At 45.0% G+C, this 26,464-nt stretch overlaps 1 protein-coding gene across 1 annotated transcript in view; it reads left to right on the forward strand.

Moving 5' to 3' along the window:
* Nucleotides 1-310: 310 nt before the first annotated feature.
* The window catches only part of CASTOR2 (cytosolic arginine sensor for mTORC1 subunit 2), a gene marked incomplete at its 3' end in the record, with an annotated part of 117,007 nt that continues 90,853 nt past the window's right edge, over nt 311-26,464 (forward strand). The window contains exon 1 of the mRNA XM_080357058.1: nt 311-879. Coding sequence (XP_080213184.1) covers nt 767-879 — 113 coding nt within the window. The 5' untranslated portion in view covers nt 311-766. The remainder of the gene's footprint in view (nt 880-26,464) is intronic.

Genomic DNA, 26,464 nt, shown 5'->3' on the forward strand with positions numbered 1-26,464 from the left:
TTGCTTTACAGGGAAACAGATGAGGACTCCCCGTCTGCCACATTGAAGAATAGACACGGTAAGATTTTAGTATTTCCTTGTTGCTAATGAAAACTTTTGAAGTTCTCCTTTCCGCTGGCTTTTGGGTTGTGATTTCCCAGATGCTCTATGCACCTCCCCCGTCTGAGTCGAACAATAGGTGCCACGAAAATTAAACAAAACAAAAAGCCTGCTCCCTTACAAATACTTGTAAATAAATTTTATTGTTTCCAAGTGGCTGCTCAAAGTCGCCCCCGAAGGCAGAGACGGGACGGTGGGCAGCCTGGGTCCCCCCTCCCCGAGGCTGGGTAGACGGGCCCGCCCGGGCCGCCCCTTCGTAGGGCCGGGTAGACGGGCCCGCCCCGTCCCGTCCGGCGGCGGCGCGGACTCCAAGGCCCGGCATGCGGCGGGGCGGCGCGCAGGCGCGCTGGGCCGGGCTTGAGTGGCAAGTTGTTTGTTCCAGCGAGCACCAGCTGCTCGGCACTCCGGGCTCCGCTGCCTCCCTCCCTGCCCGGCTCCGCTCCGCGCCCCGCCGGCCTCCCCAACTTTTGCACCCTCTGCTCCATCATCCTACCCCCCCGCCCGCCTCTCCCCGCCCGCGGAGCCGGGAAGGGGGAGAAGGAGCCAGAGGAAAAAAAATATTAAAAAAAACAAGGCACCGACAATAACAGCCCCCCTCCCCCTCCCCATTCAAAAACACAAAATAAACCCCAGGGATAGATGAACTACAAATGAGAAAGAGGAAAAGATGGAACTGCATATCCTAGAGCACAGGCTCAGAGTGGCCAGCATAGCCAAGGAGAGCATCCAGTTGTTTACCTATGGATTAATCAAACTTGCTTTCCTGTCCTCCAAGACGAGGTAGGTGCTGGGGATGGGGCAGAGCGGGGCTGGGGGTGCCCTCCTTGCGAGGGAACGAGGTGTTGGGGGGCACCTCCCTTGCGAGGGGGCAGGGTGTTGGGGGGCACCCCCTTTGCGAGGAGAGGAGGTGTTGGGGGGCACCTCCCTTGCGAGGGGCAGAGTGTTCGGGGTGTATCCTCCTTGCTCCAGGGGGGCTGGGGATGTACACTCCTTCTGCAGAATGGCAGGGTGCTGGAGTGGGGGGCACCCTCCGTCCCTGTGAAGGGGCTGGGGTGGGGGGTACCTTCCTCGCAAGTGGGTAGGGTAGCCCCCTTCTTTCAAGGGGGTGGGTTGATAGGCTGGGGGGCGCCCCTTCTTTTTGAAAAAATCAGGGTCCTGGGATGGAGGACATCTCTCCTTGTAAGGGGGCAGAGTCCTGGGGTGGGGGGCACGCTCCTTGCACAGGGGTAGGGTACCCCCCTTCCTACAAAGGAGCAGGGTGCTGGAGTGGGGGACACCCTCCTTGCAAAGGGGCAGGGTGCTGGGTGGCTGAGGACACACTCCTTGCACGAAGTCAGGGTGCTGGGGTCAGGGGGTACACCCTCCTCTCCGGAGGGCAGGGTTTGTGGGGGGGACGAGCGAGGGACACCTGAGTCTTCTTCACACCCCCGTCCCCAATCACAAGCCTGGGAGATGGTCCTGGGGTCAGCGCTGGAGTTTCGGGTCCCCCCGGCGCGTTCCGGGGCCGCCCCCGGCGGGGCTCCCGCTGCCCTGCCCGGCGCTGCGCGCTGCCCCGGGCGGGCAATGAACAGGTGGGGCCGGGGGGGCCCGGCCGGGCCGACGGGCGCGGGGCGACCGCCGGACAACAAAGGCAACAACAGCAGCGGGAGGAGGAGGAGTGTTGCTTGGTGGGTTTTTTTTTTCCCTCTCGCTATTTTTTTTTCCTGGTTGTTTTTCCTTCCAGCACTTACTGAAAGAGAGAATCGTCCACACGTGTGTTCGTTTTAAAAGGTGCTTTTTTAGTGCTGCCAAATTGGAGGAGGATGAGGGGCAATGCATGTCTTGCACTTGGTATTGAGTAAAATGGATTGTGAGAGCTTTCGGGGAAAAGAAGAAAAAACGTAGTGGAAGGCACTGTGAGATTTTTATATTTTTTTCAGAGGGAGGAAAAAAATACTCTGGCTGGTTTATTGAATGTATTTAAGCTGCTTAGGCCTTTCACAGCAAAACAACTTGAAGTGCAATTGCATGTTCTTGTGTCTTCACTTAGCTTGTTGACTTTGTTGCTCTATTCAGAAAGAGGAATGGGAATGTAAATAACACAGCTCAAACTCTTCTTGTTTTTCCAGCCTCGTAATTAAGTATTTCAGTGTTCTCCCCACATTCACCTGGGATAGCATTCTTGTATGAAGGTGGGAAATTTTCTTTGGCCACAGGAAAATAATAAATAGATAATAAATTTGCTCTTTATTTCTTAAATTGTTTTATTCCAAACTGTAATTCAATCCTCTCTCTGTGATAATGCTTATGGATGAATGGACCTGTTTGTGGTGTAATTTGATTACGGTCCCTTATCTTACAGTTCAACTTCGTGCATTGAAATTTCACTCTGATTTGGGCTCAGCCCATTTGGCTCACCACTAACGCTGTGCGCTGTGTAAAGTGTATCAGCACGTTGTTTACTGCTGGCCCTGGATACTCAGTAAGGCATTAAAGGCTCTTCAGTCTTCAATTTCTATTTTTGATGTGTTGTTTCATTATAATTGAAAGTGGTTGCTGATATTTTGGAGGGGTTGTTGCTCTCCTTCCCATGTTTCAAATGTCACTGTTAACATCAACAGTGAAATCTTTAAATCTGTCACTCCTGATGCATAGACTGGGTTTTGATGAATTTTTTAAGTTCAGGGATGGTCCTGTTGCCTTTTTGTTTCACACTGTATTTCACATCTTCAGCGCTGGAGAGCTGTGAAAGGGTTAGGATGGTAAGACAAGCCTTTTGGGGAGTGATACCTTGTCCTGCATTTGGGTACAACACCTGCCAGTTCGGTATGCTGATGTCCTCCCCTTTCCATGCATAGCGGGTATCGATAATTCCCCCCCAGCTTTCATGGAATCTCAGTGGTCAGGAACAAAAACTGTTTGTGGAAAGGTTTATCTGCATGGGAAACTTCTGTTTATTTCCCTTGTGTTTGTTTTGTTGGTGCTGCAGACAGTAGACATGCAGGGGGGAGAAGGGGAAGCTTGTTTGTGTCACCCTTAAGACAGCTGACAGTACAGAAACATCGCTCTCTCCTGTGTGCTCTTCTCATGTCCTGCGGCAAACAAGGTCCCTGACCCCCAAACCTTCTGCTCTGGTGAACATCGTGTGTATGAGGAAGGTGAGGATCTCTGGGAGATGTAACTCCATAGATTGATGATCCCACTGCTGCTTTTTACTCCTCCTTTAAGAAGCAAACATGCCCATAGACAACAGCTTTTTATATGGGTGACAGCCAAATCTCCCCCCCCAGCCACCCCTCCTGGAAAGGACCACTTGGGGGGTGCAAGGGGAAGGTGGCCCACATCCCTGCTCGTCTTTTCTGATGGGATAACAAAGATGCCATTACTTGTATCACCTACGTTTTTCGCAGCGAGACCTTAAACGGTTTTTACCTGCGCTGCGAGGCTGCCGGTGAGAAATAATGATTTGTGGGACAGATGTGATCCAGAGAGGTGGCGATGACATCATCAGTGTCCTTATGGTAGTCATGCAAGAAAGTCTGCAATTTTTACATAGGCTCTTCTGAGAAGTGATGTGGAGGGAATAGTGGAGGCTCCTTCATGTTCTCATGCACCAGGGAAAAGGGCTGGAGCAATTTTTTTTTAAATCTTGTACGTTTTTATTAATCCTCTTGGGAAGGAAAAGTAACAAATCTCCCTCTTATTTGGCCTTTTGCCACCTTCAGTCTGCCCTTGTTCATGACATGAGTCTTTTAATTTAGCTTCGGTTACAATAGCAGTATTTTTTTTGAACAAAGAACAGCAATTTTGGAACTATTCCTATGGCCAGAAGCAAGAAAGCAGTTAACGAGGTGAAGAGGTGAGACCAGTAGTGAATAAAACGGTGGGCTGAACTGAGCTGAAAGAAAAACACTATTAATCATAACTTTAAGTTAGACATGAGGTATTTTATGCAAAGTTGCATTAAGAAAAGTAGTCCAGAAATAAATAACAGCAAAACCCCTAAGCAGTTGCACTGAGCGATGAGCTTTTGATGCTTTGCTTCTCTAAGTGCAGACCCATTGATTTCAGCTGAGCTCTGCTAGGCAGGATCAGGTCCATGTAATTTTCGGTTGTGTGCTGAAGGTTTGCACATCTAATCTTTTTGCTTTTGCTGTCGTCGTCATCCCAGTGTTTTGATGTTGTGTCCGTGTTTGGCTTGAGAGTTCCTTGGTGCCAAGGATCTTCACCTATTCAGAAGGTGCGCTGTGTATGTAAATGTAACAACTGTGCCTGGTTTTAACGTTGCATCCTTTTTCTTCTGTATTTGCCTCTGTAAATGTTCGTTCTCTGGGGCAGAGAACAGTGCTTGTTGATAACCTCCCCCCTGCAAAAAGAACAGTTTCCCTCCCACCAAAATTGTTCCCTTTCCGCTTCCTCGGGCAGAGTTAAACCATCTCATGCTTTTGGACGATGAGCCACAAGTGACCTGCGTGAGGACTGGATAGATATACTAATGGGCTGCTACACTCCTCTCTTGATTTTTCTTTTCCCTAATTGCAAAATATTTTTAACTGTATCTCCTTTTACTGCATACGAATTCCCTAACATTCTGTGATCCTGTGAGTTAAATCTGAGTGGAGGGGGAGGAAGGATGTCTTGGGTAATGCTTGCACCGAGCCACCAGTGCATGCCAGAGGGAGAAGGAAGGTGAGCCTGACCTTGTCTTTTGAGTGTATATAAAAATATATGGAGAGTTTAAGTCTTGGAGAATAAAGTGGGGTCAGGGTTCTTCCAAGCACTGTAATTGTGTAATGTAATTAGCCTGATTTCTGGGTAATGCTTTGGTAGACCCTTGAACATCTGGAGTCAATGAATTAACAAGTAGCCTTTCCTCTCTGTTCTGGTACCTAATATAAAGATTTGGTGGTAAACAGTGGAACAGAGTAGTGAGGAAGAAATGCATTATTTAAATTCTAATGACAGTAAGTTATACCCAGGATGAAGGTGAGAGGTTAGTTTGTTCACAGAGCTGGATGGTTAAAATTATTGTAGGTCATGTGTCTAGTATCACAAATTTTAAAATCTCAGAGAGTTTTCTGATACTATTTAATTTGAGATAATCATTGTTTCATCGTCCCGAAGAGAAGGAACAAGCTATGTGTGTGTAAAGGATGAGACCTTGGCCACGGAAGGATTTAAGGCGGCCATTTCCAAAGCATCTGGCAGTCTGGTTTCTTTTCCAAGACGCTCAGGTCTTCTAGAGGTGCAGTTTGTGGGTGCTGGTGCCTCGCAGCAGGATTCCGGGCGCCGTGCGAGCTCCCAGGTGCGGCACTGAATGCAGAAAGCTGCCCGTGCGAGGGACACGGTTCAGAGGTGCTGGATGGGGTGGAAGAGCCGGGCTGGGCTCTGTCCCGTGTCCCAGGCTGTTTGTCCTGCTGCCTCCGCTGCCCAGAGGTGGGAGATGTTCTTAGAGTGGAGAGGTGCTGGAAAATATTCATTCTAATAAAAATGTAGCAAGAAATAAACAATGATAAACTGTACAAAATAAACTGGATTTTATTCAGTCTTTGAGTGAATAATGAAACTAGGTTTGTTATCTCTGCTGAGTTTATGATGGTATTTTTGGTAATCTATCCCTTTTGCTTAGTAATAATTGACACCTCTGCTTACGAACAGTGTGTCGTTGCTATTAATATAAGTGTTTCTCATTCCCTGATCACTTGTTTACTGTCTAGGTGTCCTGAAATTGGAGGTACTGTAATAAAAGGTCTATTTTGGATTTCAGAACGTAATAGGACAAACAAGTGCTTAAAATGTATTTACGCATCACTTGAGGACATTCAGGAGATCAGTAATCTGCGTCCTTTGGTATGAACTCAGACAAACAAATGTCGTTTATGCCCTTTTGTGAAATACAGATTGGTCTGAAACATTGAGTGATTATCTGGCAAAGGGAAGTTCCTCCTGTTGCTGAAACCTTTTTTCCCCCCTTGGTTCTGCCATCCCTTGTGTCCTAAGAGGACACTGAATAAAGACTTCTGCAGGTTATAAGGTAGCGTTTACTCATCTAAAATGAGTTGCTCCTGTTTGCTTTTGATGTGTTAAAGACTCCCAAATGTCTTGTGTGGGTTTTTTTTTAATCTTTTTTTATTTCCTGGGGTGTATGTACGTGTGATATCTGAGGTTTGGGGACTTCTTTTTCAGGCTGACGTGGTGACCATGTGTTAGAGAGGGACTGACGCCGCACGTGTGGGGCTGAACTTGCCGCGGGTGTTCAGGATCAGTAAGAGCTGCTGAGAACGAGTTAAATGAGCAGAGAGAATAGAAGTTGCTTGTTTGGGCTAACGAAGAACATAAGCTCTTCAGTTCTGAATGTCATCACTTTGGCTTCAGGGCTGTCGGACGTTTCAGCCGCTGCTGGGCTGTGAGAACGTTCTGCGGTGGTTGAACCTTGGAAAGAGCAGGTTTCCTTCCTGATGGTCCCTTATTGTTTATCTACGCATGTTGTTGTTATTTCCCTTTCTTTTCAGCTCCTGGCACACGGCTGGCCGGTGGGGCACTGCTTGGTTGTGTGTCTGTCCCTGCCCGGCGGTCGTGCCCTCAGTCCCCAAGCCACCGTGTGCTCTGGTCAGGCCGAGGCTGGTGCCGAGTCTGAAGGTGACAGGAGCGCTTACAAACTAAATGCGACTCAAAGAAGTGGGGCAGAAGTACTGGATCAAGCCCCCAGTGGAACTCTGGGGAGCGCTGAGTGCTGGCGAAACATTGGTTTAGATATTGGATGTTTTAACAGGGCAGTTCATTTTTTTTCTTTCTTCCTCTTGTCTGGACTTGGACATTTGCCTTTTAAATAAATACCTGGATGTAGTTTGTAGCGGGCTGGTTGTTTTTTCCCTGTTTCCCATGCTGAACTATTTCCATGCATTGGCAGAGCTGTTGCACAGATGTAACACATCATCTGGGGATAAGGTACAACATCAGTGATGTAAAGGAAACAAGGCTGTTGCCCACTGATATTGGTCTGAGAAATAAAATAGAGGAAAAATATTTATCTTTTGCCGTGTAAGTCATTAAAAATTCCTTTAACTGGATATTTGTTTATTATTTTCAGATGAAAGTCAATATTTAAATGAAAAATGAGGGGTTTGTTCGTTCCTGGGTGGCTCCCCCGCAAGCCGGGTGCTCTTACGCTTCAGCAGCAGAGCACATGTATTGCAGGTCTGTTCAGGAAAAGTGTGACTGTTGTGCATTCATCATCAAGAAGTAACAGCTGAGTTGTTCATTAACACAATAGTTTGAATCCACAGGCTACTCCTTCCACTGAGTTATAACTTAAATTAGGCTCCGTTTGATGGCTTGAACTATTTGACAATGCCTTGTTTGTGCTCTGTAAATATGTAAATCTTTCCACTTAATTCTTTTTTTTTTAAATCTGTTGAGCACACCACCTCATTTATCTAACACGCAACTTCTTAATCTTCCTGCGTGTTTCAATGTTTTAATATATTTGGACAAGGGCTATAATTTCTTTTTTTCAGAGGAAACAGTGCAGATTTGTTCTTTTGTTTTGTTTGCCAACTCCAGAGCAAACTCCAGCTCTGATCCGCTGATAGCTGAAGGCTGGTGAAGGAGGAATTATACAACAGGAATGTGAGGAAATAACTCCATTCATTGCAGCTCAGAATCACCAGAGCAAAGCCTGTAAGTTGCACTTATCATGTCAAAGTAAAACCATCTCTCCTCCCCCCAGAGCTCAGCTTGATTTTGCGTAGCAAACTATAAGATATAGTTGTAAAGAGAGAAAACAACAGGCAAAAATGTTCTATTATGGCACGAAAGATTGATTAAGTGTGTTCCATGACTATACGGTCCCTCGATAGCGTCAGACGTACTGCACAAAGTTGTGCTGACCACGGAAACAGAATCTGAGCTCATTTTTGTGGTCTGATGTATAATAAACATGTTGTACTGCTTGATAAAGTTTTATTTTCACATCCAAAAAAAGCAGTGAATGCCTAAACTTCCTCACCAAGCAGAACCGACTTCCTTACTTTGGCCTGTTCAATGTGCTTTGCTGGAGATGAAAATAAACCATGTAGTTCTGAACTGCAGCCGGCTCTGGAAGGCTCAGAGCCGTAATGCCGAGATAGCAGAGCATGTAGGTTTGCATGTGGAAAAGAGATGGGGTAAGTTTTGCAGCAAACCATTTGTTAATCATACAGGGATTTCGGAGCTACACTTGTGTGGGAATGTCTTAGTAGGCAAAGTGATTTTGTTCAGACCTTTGTGGTCCAATTAAGTTTCATTCATATGATGTTTTAAAGATATTAGTGCTACTTACTGGGAATTGTAGGGAGATGTAGGCTGTTACTGGTGATAGGCCATCCTTGACCCAAACTCTTCCAGTATAAATTGTTTATAGAATAGAAACCCAGCCCTTCTGTAAGTGTGAGTGCGATCGAGGTGTGACTGTAAAAGAAAAGTTCATTTTCTTTGCTTGCAGAGTTTGTGTCCTTGTTGCAGAGGATATTAGAGATGGCGTAAGGTGTTGCAAGCTGCACCACTTGTTTAGAGTTAAATGCAATCTCTAAGTCTTTTGTAAAGTATTCAAGTAGGTGAATTTTTAAAAAAATGGGAATTTCTATAGCTGGGAGGGGAATGTTTACAAGTTTTGACGTGGATAGAACAGTTAAACCATGGGTGTGACTCTCCCTGTCTTTTTCTGTTCAGGCCTCTTTAGAAATGTCAGAGAATCTGGGTAATGATGTGCACTGGTTTTAATGATACCTGTGGTTAGAAGACCGATATTCAACCCATAATGGTGCCACACAGAGACTCTGTTTTACAGGGTGAGTTAGCTGAGGTTGACAAGTCAGAGACCTTGATTGAAATGGCCCATGTTAATCTTGTTCAACTTTGTAGCTTTTATTTCTTTTCCTAAAAGAAGATTTTGTCTTCGCTTTCAATAACCTCCAAGGCACTCACTTGCACATAAATATAGTCTTGGCATAAAGGAAAAAAGTTTGTTCTTAATAATGAGAAGGATATACTCTGTATGCATCCAAGCAACTGTATACATTTACATAGATTTGCTTGGTCTTTAGTTTGATGCTTCTTTGAAAATGGTGGATGACTTATTACATGATTAATCTTTCAGTTGTGATCTTTTTCAAGCTGCTTTTGGATGGAAATTGGAGTTCGATTATAACATGGAAAACAAACATTTTCATTTGCTGGTTTTAAACTAATTAGCAATATTAAATGTGCTGAGTATTTAGGCCAAAAGATCTCAGCCTATTTTGTGTTTCTAACTGGGTGGTGTGACATGACCTGCGCTGGACACATGGAACTGATGGTGACCGGAGCATTGGGTGTTGAGACCCTGGAGCAACTTTACTTGCTTTTTCAGTTCCTAATTTGTTTCTTAACCTGGAATGAACTAATGATCACTCTGAACTACATGGACTGATTTGAAATGAGGAAAATATTCTTGCAGAAGATGCTGTTGCTGTCAAAATCTGGTTTATTGCGCAAATGGACTGGTTCCAGTTGCTTTGTCACTAGTTTCTCCTCAATTGACTTGTCTAATTTGCTTTGGAGTTCCAGCAGTAAATATACTTCTTTTGTTAATTGTTATTTAAATTATCTTATTTGCACCGAAGGTGCCGTCACTCAAAAATGATTTCAGAAATCTTTATATCAGGTTAGCTAATGTTAAAATTGTGCCTTTAATTGTTTTCACGTTCAAACTCCTTGCTTGCAAAATGGCAAAGAAAGAATTAACCTCTTACCGCTGTGGGGATAAATTTAGGGCAGTTTATGCTATACTGAGATGATGTGTTTTGAGTTGCATGTTGTTCCCCATTTGGCGTTTTCATAAGCCAAGCGGAGTTTTAACGTGTGTGGCTTGTTTGCATCTGCTGCGCTGGCCAGGGCTGGACCAGCTGCTGGGGGCTCCTCCTCTCCTGAGCGGCTCTGGGACTCTTAGTGAAGGGGTTTCTGCAGCGAGTGGCGGGACTATGTGTTTCACAGTATTTACCTTTTCCACTCTAAGGGGAAACAAATCTATTATTGTTTTTGTTAAGAGTAGACAGTACATAGCAATTTCTGCGCAAATAAAATTAATACATCGTTCCCCAAAATGAGTTTACGTTACATGCGCTTCAGGCAAGGTGATGATAGTTACAAATGTACAAAGCTGCTGGGTTCCTAAAGAACAGAGCATCACTTTTGACATAGAAGTTTTGTAAGTGGTTGCTTTCTTTTCAGGGTTTCTGGCACGCAGATGTCCCAGTATGGTGACGGCTGCCAGGAACCGCTTTGCTAGACCAGTATAACTTTGGTTAAGCAGAGGAGAGGTCAGAAGAACGCAGCTTGACCCAAGCAGGCTGGATGGCAGGAGCAAGAGGCCGATGCCAGAGCACAGGTTGGGCTGGTGAGCCAGCGTGGGTGTCTCAGAACTCCACGGGAGCCTCACGCAGGACTCCAACAGTTAACGCTGTAGTGGAACCCTAACGTGTTTGTGGTGTTTCCAGTCTAAGCCTGGTACCATGCTGTCATCACTGAATTAGAAAGCCAGCAAACCTCCACAGAATGGTCGAGAAGGGTCTCTGAAGATCATCCCAGCTCAAGGCTGGGTCAACTAGAGGAGGTCGCTTAGGATTTTGTTCCGTTGGATCTTGTACTTAAAGCCCTGCACAGTTTTGCACTCTTCTGTGTTAACCTGTTGTTGACCTTGCTGACATTGTAACGCTTCGCTTCGCACAGCATTGTAATGTGTATTTAATGTCTCTTTTAAAGGGGACAAAGTGGTTTTTTGAACTTAAGAGTGGGACTGTACCACCTCTCAGTTTTGGAGACAACTATGGCTATGGAGGAGAAACTGTCCACTGCAGTCAGTTTAATGGTCCTTTATCTTTCTTTGTGAGCATTTCATGTGAAACTACTTATTGGCTGTAAACTGAAAAACTAGCTGAGGTTAGAGCAGCCTCAAGGCTCCTCTGACTTAAACTAGAAACCAAAAAATTCCATAGCTGGGTAAGAGCAAAGCTCGCCTGGGGAAAGGGCGCACGTTCGCTTCTGTGCTGGGCAGACAGCTGAATTACCATTTATAATGGTGTTAGGTGGATGTACAAGATTAACGAAGCTACCCAAGCCCTACATGAGAGTTTTATTTATATTCTTGACTTAAGTAAGGGAAAGTATTAGAATGACATGAAGTCCAAATGTTACTTGGTCTGACTTCAATGTACAGTATAGTGTGGTGGGTGCCCTACAGTAAAAGTTGCACAGTGTCTAATACCCTGCTGTAATAGCGGTCATGTGAAGAAACCACATCATATGGAAGAATTTTCTCTCCAGTCTTCATATTGGTATCAAGTTACTCCAAGGTGCAGCATTTCCGAGTCATTCTCTTAATTACATACAGTCATTTTGTTGGCTTTATGCCTTGTCACATTACCCAGCACGGTGCTGTAATCATAGAATCACCTTGGTTGGAAGAGACCCTCAGGATCGTTGGAGTCCAACCATAACCTAACTCATGCATTAACCCATGTCCTGAGAACCTCATGTCTGTCTGTCCAGCCCTCCAGGGATGGTGACTCCAGCACTGCCCTGGGCAGCCTGTTCCAAATCGGGGGTGCTGAGCCTGAACCCCAGGCTGAACACTCTGTGTGTAGGGAAGGGCTTGTGGCTGGGGAGGGATGAAAGTCTCCAAGGGAAGGGTTTGTACCGAATCACTGAGCTCTCCCTGGGAGCTCTTGGGCTGTGACAGCACAGAAATACTTTCCATTTGCACAGGAGTGTAAAGCCAGCCTAGAATGACTAATGTTAAAGGGTTTTGTGTGTCCTGTACCCGTTTGAATGCCTTTGTTCATTCTGGTGGTGGTTGAATTGTGATCTTAAGCAATTATTTAAATATGAAATAGTCCCCAAACAATATGGTTTTCTGTTAGCTTTTAATGATGTTGTGAAGCAGTGTCTTTGGAATGGATATCTTGTTGTAAAGGTGATAATGACCTAATTACCGGAGGGGGGAAAAAAAGAAGGAAAAGTCAGAGATGATATATAGTATGTGCATGTATGTGTAAAATGTTTCATGTAAGATTTGTCCTTTTGATATGTACGTGAGCATATGCTTTAAATTCATTTTCTTGTGTGTTGATAGCAGGTCACGGAGGTTTTAAACTGATACATCCTTGGCTGTTAATCCATGTTTGAATAGCCTTCCATGGCATGGTGTTGCTATTTATCTCTTTGAGTTCCCACTGACTGGAATATAATACTGCATTTTTCTTGTGGATTTGTAGGTGCCCACATGACTTAGAACAGCAAACGGCTCCATCTTTGGCGCCATCTCCGTTGGCCGGATAACAGAGGGTGTAGTTGGGGGATCATAGCAAAGCAGTTGATGAAATTCCTGGCTCCAGGTCACCAGTTCCCACCTCCAGTGTTGTGGAAGGTGCTGTTAACTTGCTGAATGTGGTCAGAGTTCAGGGAAAACAAAACCAAACCAACCTAACCTTTGAAGCCAAGTAATTCTGGTTATGTTTATGGCACAAGCTCATAGACAGTTGCAGTAGCGCAGCTACGGGATGGTTAATGTAGGAGTTGGAGTAGAAATGATTGACTTCTTAACCTTTCTTTACTGCCCAGGAGAATAGTCAGATAATTCCATCTTGTTGTAGGGATAGAAATAATTAATTTGTAAAGGTATGAGCTGTGCGAATAGCAATGGTGTTAACCTTTTTTTCCAAACTATAGGTCAGGCTTTTCCTATATGTATTACTAGTATCGCATTTTGAATATTACCTTTACTCATTTTGTGTTTTTAATTCCAACAGTAACATTTTTTTCCCCTTTCTCCTGGGTTTGAAAAGCTCCGTGATAGGAATAGAATAGTTCCTGGGTTCAAAACAGAGTAGTACTTTTTCCTTGGCTTGTTTAAACATATCACTGATTATGTATTCCTTGCAGGATCAGCACAGAGAAAAGGACAATGAAAGAATTTCATGGCACTCCTTAAATGAGTCTTACATAAAACAAAGTTTAAAATGAATTAGGACCTACCTTTTAAGCACTTGTCAAATGTTCTCAGTGTCAGGTTTTCCTACCACTTAATGTTCACTTTATATCAAATCTAATGTGAGGTACATGATAATATTTTCAGAATCACATAAGTCCCATTTGAAAAAAACTGACTTAAGCACTTGGCACCTCAAGGCTCATTGGCAGCCAATGGGGCTTACACTCTGCAATGGCTCTTGCTGGTGGAGGGGAAGACACTGAGGGTTTTAAAAGCTTTTCCTGCTGGACAGGCTGGCTGGCGACATTCGGGACATGAGCCGTGGTAAAACTGCACCTGACCGAGGGGAGGCTGCGTGGGACTGACTGTCCACACAGGCACGGGCGCAGGTGGATTTGTAAGAGTGAGTTTAGAGGATCATAATGAGGGTCTCTGTTCTTCTCTCTCCACAGAACCAGGTGGGTTAGGGACTCACTTTACTCCAGGTGGGCAGGATCAGACCCTGCGGTGCAGCAGTGACCCCGCGGTGCAGGATCAGGCCCTGCAGTGACCCCACGGTGCAGCAGTGGCCCCGCAGTGCAGAATCAGGCCCCGTGGTGACCCCACGGTGCAGCAGTGACCCCGCAGTGCAGAATCAGGCCTTGCGGTGACCCCGCGGTGCAGAATCAGGCCCTGCGGTGACCCCATGGTGCAGCAGTGACCCTGCAGTGCAGGATCAGGCCCTGTGGTGACCCCATGGTGCAGCAGTGACCCCGCAGTGCAAGATCAGGCCCTGCAGTGGCCCCATGGTGCAGCAGTGACCCCGTGGTGCAGGATCGGGCCCTGCGGTGACCCTGTGGTGCAGAATCGGGCCCTGCATTGACCCCGTGGTGCAGCAGTGACCCCGTGGTCGCCCGACCTGGTGCACCCCGGGGATCGGCACCTTGAGGGGGAGATGCTGCTGCCTTTCCTTGCAGAGGGAGACACTGAGGCACGGCAGAGCGGCTTGTCGGTGTCACAAAGCACGTCTGCATTCGGACCGGGCTGTTTTCCCCAGGTCCTGCATCATCTCTGCCCCTAGAGCCATCTCTCTTAGTAGGACAGATGAAGGCCGTGTTTCCAATCTATGTATTAGCCACTTGAAATCCTTATCCTCCAGCTGCTGCCTTCTTTTGTCGTTTCTGTTTATAGTTTTTGTAGGTTTGTTAGCAGAGGTGTGCTATGTTGTCTTTGCTTATACCTTGAGAGAGAAATAAGAATTGAAACACGTTCATTTGAGCTTCCAGTAATAGCAACTGTCTTCTGAGCATCATAAAGAAAACAACCAGAAATGTATGTACGCGTGTTTTAATACACACAAACGCACATGCATGTGTGTGTAATATATTTGTAGGTATATATATGTCATCCCAAAGTCAGAGCACTCTTGAAATGGAAATTGCCTCAGCTAGAAATGAGAGGCAACTTGTGCTGACAAACAAAGCCACATGTTTTTAGGGGCTCTAATAGCTGCGCTTCAGGACAGAGAACGTCTCTCTTCCCGCTCTCCTTCAGATGACAGCTGCCACAGCGCAGCCTGAATATGAAGAATACATTTTCATGTGGCTGCATCCTGGGCACTGGGAAGACTCAAGAGCGCAGAACAATAGCAGAATAGGGAGCTGCCAGCAGGGAGTCTGAGTGGACAAGTATAATCATGCGCTGCTCAGCTTTCAAGGAAATTACAGTTAGTGCACTGACTTGCTCATAATAGTGATGCATTGTTTAGCTTAATAACTTATCAGCTCTCCAGGAACCAGCTAGTGATCACTGTCATCATACACTGCTAATCATTCTGTTCTCAAATTGTCCCAAGATGAACTAAGGACCTGTCACATCACCTATTAAACTGGCAAACTGAGTGCACTATAATTTATTTTTTTTGAAGCTAGAAGGAACAATATTGCCCAGCTTTTTTGTTCTCTTGTTTTGTCATTATCTTTATCATATTTAATTGTGCATGTTTTTTTTTTTTTTAACATGTCAGGTTGAAAGGACGTTGTAAAATTATGCTGGGATTTTTTTTGCGTTTGTAGAGGTTTTGTCAAATTTTGTGATATCTACTAGGGAACTGAATCTGAAACCTGCTTTTTAAGGGACGTTTTATTTTTCATAAAGCATTTGGGGCAGGGGGCAGTTTCTTGTGATGCTTGTCTATAGTACTGAGGTTCGTGTCAGTCAGTGGTAAATGCAGCCTGGCCATGGCCCTCTGTGGTAGCCAAGTGTGATGATCCCTCTTACACAAATGTGGAATTTAGGCACGAGAGGATGGAGTGTTGACCCACAGGTCCTTTTTCTGAAGGAAAAGCCGCCACTGATACCCAAATAGATTTTGCTATATAATATATCAGACCCTGTTCTTTAAGAGGTAACGTTTTAAACTCTTCTGACTCTTGCTGCTGCCACTGCTTCAGTTTTCCTTGCTGGCTGGAGAACCTGAGGACCGGGCACTGGGATCTTATTTTGTGCTTTGGTGCCTAATTCTGTGGCTGTGGATGGAAAGGTCGACCTTGCTACCTCAAGACCAGTCCGCACAGCCGGAACGTATCTATAGCTTTAAACTACGTAACTTGGCTAAATCTGGTGCTGTAACCAGTCAAATGCGTAACTTGGCACAGTCTAAATCATCAAGTGTTTAGCCTGGTTTTAGGTGGATTTTTTGTAGTCTGTGCCGCTACATAAACGGGAGCCTTTTCTTCAGGCCCTGACACCAGCATTGCTCAGATACCAAATAAAAACCATCCTGTTTTTATGTGGAGTACTGCAAAAAGACCTTTGTTTGCTAACATTGAGATGCAAGATGCAAATTCCCAAAGCCGTGGGGGTGGTTTATGGGGTCAGTAGTGCACAGATGCAAATCCGAGTGGGGGAGATCTCCAGCCTGTTCCATACGTGGGGCTGAAGTGACGCCTCTGTTAAAAGAGGAGTGGGAAACAGATGGATGTGCCCAACTGAAACAAGCCTCCTTGCTGTTCTGAATAGCACAGGCAGCTGCAGGGTATCTCCTGATCTCAGGGATTGTGCACACAGTGGGGTGGGCTATTTTTATTACACCAGAATGAGTACGTGGGGATTTAAATGAAACCCTGAGCATTGCAGTGTTTTTTCAGTTGTTTGAGGAGTTTGCGTTGGTTTCACCTCTCCTGTGTCTGTCTCGAGAAAGACAATTGTATCTCTTGATCAGTGATGACTAGAATTAAAATAGGAAGGAGCCTTCTGCTGCAAGATTTATTGCCTGGCACATCTGTGTTGTCTGATGGAGTGTCATCTTTCGTTATGTTTTGAGAAGATGCTGCCTGACTGTGATATCTCTGAACCACATAAGAAAACATTTGGCCGCACCTCTTCTTGTCAAACATGGCAGTATTTTTCTAGCTCAAATTATGTAGGTCTTTGTGTACAGTATTGAAAAAACGTAGGTCCAGCCTCTGCGAATAGACAGAAAAGATGATGTTGTTGTGAAATGGTGGTCTCTACAGAGACAGCTTTGTGTACACTTCAAATATATCGCCTATTTTTGGCAGCAAGAAGTGAGAATAATGCTGAGTAAGCATGTCTTGTCCACAGGATCGGGTTTCATAATAAGGAAATACCTGAAGCTTACAGGTGTGGCTTTCTCTTTTCCATGGGAATGTTTCCCACTTCCCCAGGAGTTTGTTGTCTTCCTTTGGAAATAAAAGTTCAGGTAGTTTGCTGATGCAAATAAACCCTGTTACATTGGCTCCAGTTGCTGTAGGGCCAAAACTGGCATTTGGCCCAAACTCCAAGGTTGTACCAGTTAACTGAATCTTGTATTGTACTAAGCTGAAAAACATTGCCAGGTAAAAAAATAGAATTGAAATGGAAAGCCTAAAACCTGGTATGAAATAATGCTGGTGTATATTTTAATACACCATAACCACTGCAAAATGACTTACCTTACTGTTTGTGTTGAAATAGAGCTGGCTTGGTAGTTATGCTTGACCGGAGCTTTTTCTTGCAAGGGGTATTTCTTTTTTGATCATGCCTACAGATACAAGAGTGGAAATGTCAATATTCAAGGCAGTGATTTTGTTACAAATCTGCTTGGGATGCCCTGATAACCCAGTTCTATGCCTGGTTCCCTTTATCGATGTCAGCAAGTTAAAGCCCAGGCTGAAGAATTTATGCAAGAGGGAATGTTTCTGCAAAATCCTGTTCATGCAAATTGGACATCAGTGCGCTTGAGGTTTCTGGGAAAATAACCTTTTTGCTGAGTGTGGCATGCATTAGCATCCTTGGATTAATTCACGTTACATGAACGCCAGCTCATTTCTGGGTGAATTGTGCGAATGGAGAAGTTCCTGCACTAAGGGGACAAAACATGCAGTCTGGACCTGGCTGTGCAGACTGAGGGCAGCGTGCTGCCTTCTCCTGGCGTTTTGTTGGTGGTTTCCTGGCTCAGGAAACCCAGCAGGCAACAGGATTGCTTACAGTTCCCCAGCATCCGAACCCAGACTCATTTGTATTATTTCTGCTACCTAAAGCTTTATTTTGCCAGGACTCTCCCACCCCTTTGTTCACCGATGTTCTCGGTGCTCCCATCCTGTTGCTCAGCAGCTCTGTGGTGTTTTGCAGCCCTTGTGCGTTGTGGTGAGTGTGACGGTGCCTTTCTGGCTGTGAGATCTTGTTCAGTGCTAGTTTGTGGAAGAAAAAAAAGAAAATCTGTGGTGGCTCTGTGCCATCACTTCAAAGAATGGTTGTGCACCATGATGGAGAGCTTTGAGAAGAAATTTTGTTCCTAGCATGAAAATGCTAGTTAAGAGTGTAACTGGCACAAGGCTACCTTTGCCTGTGAGTCTGGCCAGATAGATGTTTTTTATTTCCATTTAAAACATGGGTCTGCACCCCCAGCAGTCGTTTTCATAGGTATTTTGTATTCAGCTGTCATCGCTGCTCAGGGGCAAGATGTGGTGCCTTGAACTGAGAACAACCCCAGAGCATCTCTCAGACTGCTAGGCAGTGGTGCGCTGTGCTGGGAAGAAAGGCTTTGATGGTTCGCTAAGGGTCTAGGAGAACTCATGTGTAGCATTTGTGTGTGTGTTAAGCTTTGTTTTTGAAATTGAGGGGAGAATCTTCTCTACACACTTATTGTCTAAGCTTAGGCGAAGAGATTCATCCATGGGTGCAGGTGACGGTGGTGCTGATCTCTTTGTTTAGAGTAGGAAAGACCAAAGTTTGCTAGTGCTCAAATAATTGCAGTTAAAACATGTGGTTATTTTATCTTTGCCATGTCTTTGTCTTTACAATTTTGGAAGCTCATTTTGTCCTTTTTCCAGGTACCTGTATGGTGGGATTACAGCTGGCAGCGATGCAGGCTCTTTTCAATCAGGGCAACGCTCTCATTCGAGGAAGAAGTTAACAGGAGCATGGCTCGACATGGAATGGCTTTTGGTAGACAATGAGCAAGCTAAGCCTGTGTGAGAGGAGAAATCTTTATTCGATCGAAAGCAGTGGTTGTATTGACGTTAATGTAATTGGAAGGGACAGACTTTGTCCCTATCTGTTGATAGATTACTGTTTCTTTCTTTTTCCAGCACACTTGTGTTCAGTTCTTTGTGGTTCAAGTAGGAAACGCTGCCCACTGCTCTCACAGTTCTAGAATGAAGCCGTATGCACTATCTACAGCTCCACAGCAGTTGTAGCTTTGCTTATTGCAGCCTCAGATGAAACCGGAGCTTATTTTACAGAAATCCAGTAAATTAGGCTTCAGCTTTTTTTTGGACAGGTCAGCAGCGACTGGCTTGGAAACCTTGGTATGTTGGATTGCTGTTGTGGAGAAAGCTTCTCTACAATTTAATCTGAAAGATCCCCACCCCCTTGTTTATTCATGTGCGCACAAAATGATGACTTTGACATTGTGTGGGCTGATTCCCGTGAAGATAACGGCCCTCCCTGCACAGAGCGGCCTGGCGCTGGAGCTTCCCCTGGAAATCCACCCAAACCGCTTCACCTTGGCCTGCACACCTTCCCTGTGTGTAACATCGCTATTAAACTAGCAGTAGACTTCAGTCCAGGCTTGCACACTGACAGATTTGAAGGAACAAGCTCGGTAAAGCTATTTTTAATATTTTTACCCATGCATTTGCATGGCCACATGGAGCCTCCTCCTGAAATGTTTGCATCTGTGGAGCAGCCTTCCCATTCTGCACAAAATCAATGTCATATAGTTATGTGTCACCAAACCAGTGAATGTCTTGGCTGTGTCCAGAATGGGAAGTATCCCTGGGAAGGACTGGCTTCAGTGGAATATCTGATGTTCTGGTGATCTGATTCATTGCTGACTTTTTCAAAACCTCATAATGTCCCCTGGTTGTTTTTTTTTTCCATAATTAACCTCTTTTTCTTGGTCTGGATTTGTTGGCCCTTGAGTAACAATATCCTTCATGAAAACAGTTTCTTCTGCTTCGAAGAGATGCACAGACTGTTCTCTGTGGGCTCATACCAGGATTTGTTCTCTTGGATTGCGCTCATGTCTTAATAAGAGTCCCAAGTGCTTGGGGATTCAGGGATTGTGTTGATTCATTTTAAGGAGAAGATTTGGGTCCCTTTGACAGTTTGTCTTCAGCTCGCCGCCTCTTGAAATCATCTGCAAGTTCTGCACTGACAATCCATCAATCTGCTGTACAAGACAAGGAACGAGTGACATGTTTCAACATATCATAACCGTTGTGCTTGCTCCCTCAAGCCCCGTACAGTCTTGTTACGTCAGGCTGTGTGGGAGAGGGTTGTATGTATTTTGGGGGGATCTCCTTTTGAGTCCTTTATCTTCTGCATCTCGGGCCCTGGAGGTGTTTGGTTCTTCCCAAAATGGGATGTTTCGAAGAAACGCCACTTGTGCTGGGCTGGCCGAAGCCTTTGCAGCTGGAGCAGTGGGGTTTGTGCGCTGCAGCTGCGCCCATGTCCTGGGGCACAGGCTGGACGTGCGAGGGGCTGGAACCTCTTGTGTTACGGGTGGTAGAACAGTGGGCAGGATGGATGCCGTGCAGAGACTTAGACAGAAGTTATGGACTTAATACAGGAATTACTAAATAATTTTTTCAGCCTATGTTTTGCAAAAGGTTAAACTATAATTACAAACCTTTTCATCTTTCTTGCTCTCCCATGCCACCCTCAAATCTTCCCTTCCCTTTATCTTTTTCATTCTTCTTTCTCTTTAGTCTGCGGAAAGCAAATTCCTCCAGAATTCCTGGCATGAAGATGGAGACTGATAACGCTGGTGTGTAATACTGGAGCAGGAGCTGAAGCTCCAGCTATTTCATAGTTTCTAGTTCCGGGCTCTTGCAGCGTAGCTGATGGAAGGTTCCCAATGAAGCCTCACAATGTGTCCTCTCGCCCCATCCAAGTCCAGTTTGTGCCCCAGTGCCCAGTGTGGGAGGAGGCAGCGGTTAAGGAGGCTGAGCCTGCAGCACTTGTGTAGTGAGTACAGGAACCAGGATCCCCAGCTTCTATTCTTAGCTCCGTATCCAATTCATCGCAAAGCCTTTTGCAATCATTCGGGCCTAATCCTGCACATCTAGCAGCCTCCAGAAAAGTCCTTTCTGTTTGTCACTGGGGACGTGGGATCAGCTTCTTAACTGCTGTTTGTCTCTCGTTTGGTAGGGCTAGTGTGATAATTTCTTAATGTTTGTGAAGCAGTAACGTGAGCATCACGGTGTGATGTGTGTGACCCGGCATCCATGAAAGGGGACTGATTGATTGTTGTTATCAGCTGGATCTTTGAAGCATGGGATTTTTGGCCTCTCTCATCAGAATACAGTTTTACATGATTATAGAGGATAATGCTGGAAATGCCTCTGCACTGGGTTTGCTGCATGTCCAGATGGCAAGGTCGATGTAGCGTGGACCTTGCTTGATTGCTTTGTGTGCCAGGACAAGTGCTGCTGCTGCTTTCTCTCTTTATGCTACTGGCTCAGCTTGATATTGAGGAGTTTTATGGCTATCAATAAATTCAGAGAGTTGGAAATTAATACCTACAGTGAACTCTACTTTTATTGGCCTTAAATTAATTTCCCACCCTTTTGCAAGGGCGAATGAGAATGCCTGTTTTTATGTGGTACTTTTACTTTAAGATAATCTGAGCCGCAATCTTAAAATGACATGGCATTAGAAACATTCTGGTCTAGGAGTTAATTTCTAGAGTACCATGTAAGATAAAAGGGCAGAACAAAGAGGACACTACAGCGTGCAAACCCCTTACCGTTACCTTTGCCTGTGCTGTATTTTGTAGCAAGTGCAGCTCTGCTATCTGCCAAGTGCAGCATCTCGCTCTGCTGGTTTGTGTGAGGCTTTATTTTCCTGGTGCGGGGACAGCGGTGGATTAATCTGCTGAGCTGCTGGCAGAGATGTGTTAGCAGGCTTTCCAGTGGGGGATCAGCTTGAGAAAAACACAACTTGATTTTTGTGTCAGCTGAGTTTTTGATGTGTGTTAGGGAAAGTATGTTCTCAACCTTAGTTCCGAAAACACGGGCCTGGCAGTGGAAGTGCTTGTTAGTGCAGTGGCACTTGATGCTCTCACAGGTCTGTCCCAGTGCTTATGTATGTTTGACTAACAGCGCTTTACAGTGGGCAGGCTTTGCTGAATAAATTATTTAGGTAAAGAAAGAGGCAGAGGAGTGGAATTATTACCTCCCATGCCCCTCAGTCTGGGACATCATCCTCCCTTCCTCTCTTCCCAATGAACGGAAATATTCTGACTTGTCCAGCAAGCCCTTTATGGGAGCCTGGGGGCAACGGTGCAGAAAACACTGGTAGCCCATAGCCAGAAGCTTGAAGATGACTTTGATTTTGTTGGGAGCTACATGCCTGAACCTTTAAATACACATCTAAATCTGATGGTGTCTCTCCAGCTTTACAGTTTATCTGATTGTCTCTGACTGCGTATGTAGCAATGACCTGGAGCTGCCACCGGTGCTGGTGAGTCCTGATCCTCGTGGTGCATCCCTGGGCGGAGCTGCCGCTGGTGCCCGTGTCCCCACCCAGCGCTGGGGTCTGTATCTTCAGAGAGCCTCCGAGATTGATGCACTAGTGTGGGATCTCTCCCCATAATAATAATAATAATAATAATAATAATAATAATGTGTGTCATTCTGCTCCTGGCAGTCACCTTGCAGTTGTGCTTTGCAGCCCTCGTGTGTGCAGCAGGCTCCTGCTCTTTATGAGATTCCCCTCATTTTGTTCTGATGCTTATCCAAACCTATTTTATCATGCTCAAGGTGCTGCAGTCTGTTGCTTTGTGTCTGCCCTCTGTCCATCAGCTGCCGGATCCCTCCTGGCTGTAGGGGAGGCTCTCAGAAGGAGCCTGCAGGTAAACCATGGGGCATTTGGTTTGCTCGTCTCACGAGGACTCGGAAGTAGATGTGAGCTTCCAGTTTTCTTCCCTCTCCTTTGCGCCCTGGGCGCTTCCCACCCCAGAAGAGCTTGAGTGTTCATCCTCAACAAAGTGAGGATCAGAAAAAGGGTCAGGAAAACAACCTTTGCTCTGCTCCTCTGAGCACAGCACCAGACAGGCACCTCAGGCTGCACTCAGATGTGTGACTGGTTGTGTTGACTAGTTCTTTACTGTTCTTGGCTGTTTCCAACCCTGTTGTCAACTAGTGTTGACTAGTTGTGCACTTGATGCTTTTAGTATTTTGACTCAAACCTGCCCAAAAACTAACAAAGGCACTTGGGCTCCTTTGTACACGATACATTTTTTCCATGATTTTGATGTGGTTTTAGCCATAAAGCAATTTTTTTTAAATTTTATCTTCATTTCCTTTTGCTGACACTAGAGCATCATATGATTTAGGGCTTTGTTTTCAAGCTTGATATGAAGGCTAATTACTTCCTTCTTGCATCCTCTCAGTAAGAAAACATCATGGGACTTAATCTTTCACAAAGGAGAAGAGCGAGGAAAATATTTTGAGTGTGTGGAAGTCTTTGGTAAACCTCTAGATTTCAATTTGTTTTTCATAGCGTGGTGGGAACAAAACATTAGGAACTAAGCTCTGAACTCCATAGCACTATCTGTGTGGACAGTTTGTTTGGTTGTTTGTCCTCACTGGGTCTAATTACACAGTCACAATCCAGCCTGCGGCTGAGCACTTGTAGTAATTAGGGGTACACTGTGGATATTTATTGTTTCTGTAAAAGTCAGTATGTATTTGTCTTGTTTCAGCCCTGTGACTTGCTGTGATTATCCCTGCTCTTCTAGGTAATTAAGCTGTGTGTTTTCTCCCTGTCTCAGTTCTCTGTCTTGCCTTAATTTGGTGAGAGGTGGAGAAACAACATCAGGAAACTTGGGAGCATTAGTAAATTGTCAGTGGGAAAGCGTGTGACAGTGTTTTACAGAGATGCCAGCGCAAGGGTGACCTGCTGTTCGGGCACTTCGGGAAGAAAAAGGTTATTGCTTCCCTATCAGGTGTTACTTTAATACAGCCAAGGGAATGTCAGTTCTTGGGATCACTCAAGTAACGTGAGACTGACACAGCTGACATGAATCCTATTTCACTTTGATCAAAGTAGTAGTTGTTAAACTTTGATGTAGAATTTCTGTTAATGGACTAGCCGGTAATGACTGCAGGCACGCGTTAGAAAACGCGATACTCCACAATAGAGAGTAAAGAGCAGATGGTTTGGGATGTGTCTGTGAAAGCGATGGCCACGCTAAGATGTGCTTGTGTGACAAACTCGCTGGATTTTCGAGGGGTTGTTTGTTCTGCAGGGTCCGCAGCTGGTTCCCGAGCTCCCTGCTTGGTGTGGCTGCATTAGGGCATGCCCACTGTCAGCAGCATGAGTCACTTGGGTTCAAGTTGGTTAGCTAGGTATGCGATTAAGTAACTTGATAAATTGGGAATGCAAGTTGTGAGCAGGGACTGAGGGGCTGTAACCCCTTCTGTAGTGGGATAATTGCAAGATTCGTTTGCTTGCAGGATTTACTAATGAACTTTTTCAAAGTTTGGCAGCAGAAAAGTCAAGTGATTCCTTTGAAGACGGGCTGGTGGGATTCCAAGGTGATAAACCCAGAAAACTTATTTTAAAAGCAAGTAAAGTGTGTAGAGTATCATTAAGAATAACTTTTTGTTCATGGCTGTCTGAACCATTGAAAGCATATGATACAGAGGGGTTACAATTCCTTAAATGCTTTATAGAGATACTAACTTTCCGTAAGCGCTTATGATATTCCTCAGGACTTTTTCAACAAGATACATGAAGGATATATTAAAAAATAATAAAATCAGCAATACTGTCTGCCCGCAAGCTTTGCAGCAAGGGAGTTTCTACAACCTACTCGTGCCTGTGGCTGTTTTCATTGTTGGATTCTGGTGTTTGAAAAAATGCAAGATAGACAGTTTAAAACATTTTCACTTGTATCAACCATACCTACGTTGTCAAAACAGTGCAATTCATTTTAAAATCTTGATTAAAAAAAAAAGATAGAGCTGTTCTTATTTATGTTCCAGGCTGAGCCTCTTTGGTTACACATGCATCGTGTTTGCCTTTCTTTTTCTGTTCGGATGCCTAAAATACATGTCCTTGAGCTTCATATGGTTTATTAGCTGGAGCTTTAAAAAAAGCCCTTATCATGGGATCAGTGAGAGTAAAACAGATCGGCAATGCTGAATTTTATTCCAGGTGGAATCCCAAATAGCATCATATACGCTTGACAGTTAAAAGTTGGAAAGCTAAAGGATATGGAAATAACTGGGTTTTTTAAGCTTGGTAAGTGTCTAACTGTATTTTCAGCTGAAGAATAGGCTCAGATATGACTTACAGCGATTGAGCCTGTATAGGGCTTCTCAGTGGACTCTCAGCCAAGGATTTGGGTTTGGATTGTGCTTCCCAAGAGCCAGTCTGTGCACACGTTCCCAGTAAAGCGCAGCTTTGTTAAGCATCGCCTCTGAGCACCGTTCTAACAGCTGATACTGACTTCACAAATAGCATTGTGTAGTGTTGGTTGTGCTGGAGACAACGTTTAAATGCGGACTTGTCCTTAGGGCTCTGGATGCGAACCTGGCTTGGTTTAATGCTTAGCTATCTTTTGCCATCAGCTGAACGTTCAGCTTGAAAAGCTGGTGTGTTCTTTTAAGTAGAAGAAGAGTGGAATAAGTAGAAAAAAACCAGCACAGCACAACGTGCACAAGTACTGATGGCATCTGTTCAAAGTGGCAGAGACTTGCCAGAGGCCAAATGGAAAGAATGTGATGTAGTGGGCTTGTTGGAGCTGCTTCTCCAGGTTGCTACGGTAAAGGATCTTTTTAATGATTATTATTATTGCTGCGTGGAATATGAGCATAGAAGGTGTGCAGAAAGCTGCCTCTGCTGAGCGGGCTCTTGCAGCCTGGGTGTGCAAGGGGAGCGCTGCCCTGCAGCCATCGCAACCGGAGAACACGCTGCTCGGAGACCTCTCGCAGCTGGCCAGCTGTTGAGGAGTGGTGCTACACAAGTGCTGAATACAAATAGCTGTCAAAGGACCAGCAGCGTTTTATTACAAGTGGTTAAACCGCAGGACACGCGCGTGGGGTGGGGGTGGGTTGGCCATTTTGTTTTCAGCGTTGACATACCCAGATAGCCAAAAATCTCAGGAGGTTGGGCCCCAAGATATAGGACAACTGGCTTTAAGAGGTGAGTTTTAAATAAAAGTATTCAATGTGTGTTTCTTTGATCAGTATCCAGGCTTTCAGTTTAGATTTGTCTGCAAACAACCCTTAACCTATTTATTTATTTTTTAATGTTTGGTCTTGTGTAATCACATTACTCTTGATATACAGAGGAAAGATATCTGCTTTCTGAATCGTGCTGCAATGAGTGATGGCCCAGAATTATGTGGGAGACCAGAAGAGGAGAGAGTTGTTTTCCAGAGCTACAGAACCTCAGCAGTCCCCAGTTTTGCTGAGTTTGTGGTGATCATTCATCTGAACGTGACCCCGTGTCTTTGCAGTAGGAAGTTTCCCCTTGTCTCAAGCTGCATCCCAGCCCTTTCCCCACTGCCCAGAAGACCTTGATGTAAACTCTGGGTGTAAATATGTTCCTAAAGAAAACTGCTGTTGAGGCTTCAGATACCAGAGAAGGGCTGATTAATTGACTTTGCGACAGAAATAATGAACATGTGGCTTGCATGAGATAGAGATTTAAACCAAATACTCGTGGCTGTATAAGTGATAACGCTTGGAAGACTTATGTGACATCTGAACATGAAGAGCTTTTATTTCTTGTCTCAAGCCAAGTTTTTACAAACCCTGGAATTTCCTGCACAGGAGACTGCAGGGATGTGGCTTCTCGGTATGGGATCAACATGTTGAGCAAAAATTAGATTCGGTAACGAAGAGCATCTATTGGAAACTCTTCCTGGAAGAACAGTGC

The sequence above is a fragment of the Nesoenas mayeri genome (assembly GCF_963082525.1).
Source record: "Nesoenas mayeri genome assembly, chromosome: 20".
Lineage (NCBI taxonomy): Eukaryota > Metazoa > Chordata > Aves > Columbiformes > Columbidae > Nesoenas > Nesoenas mayeri.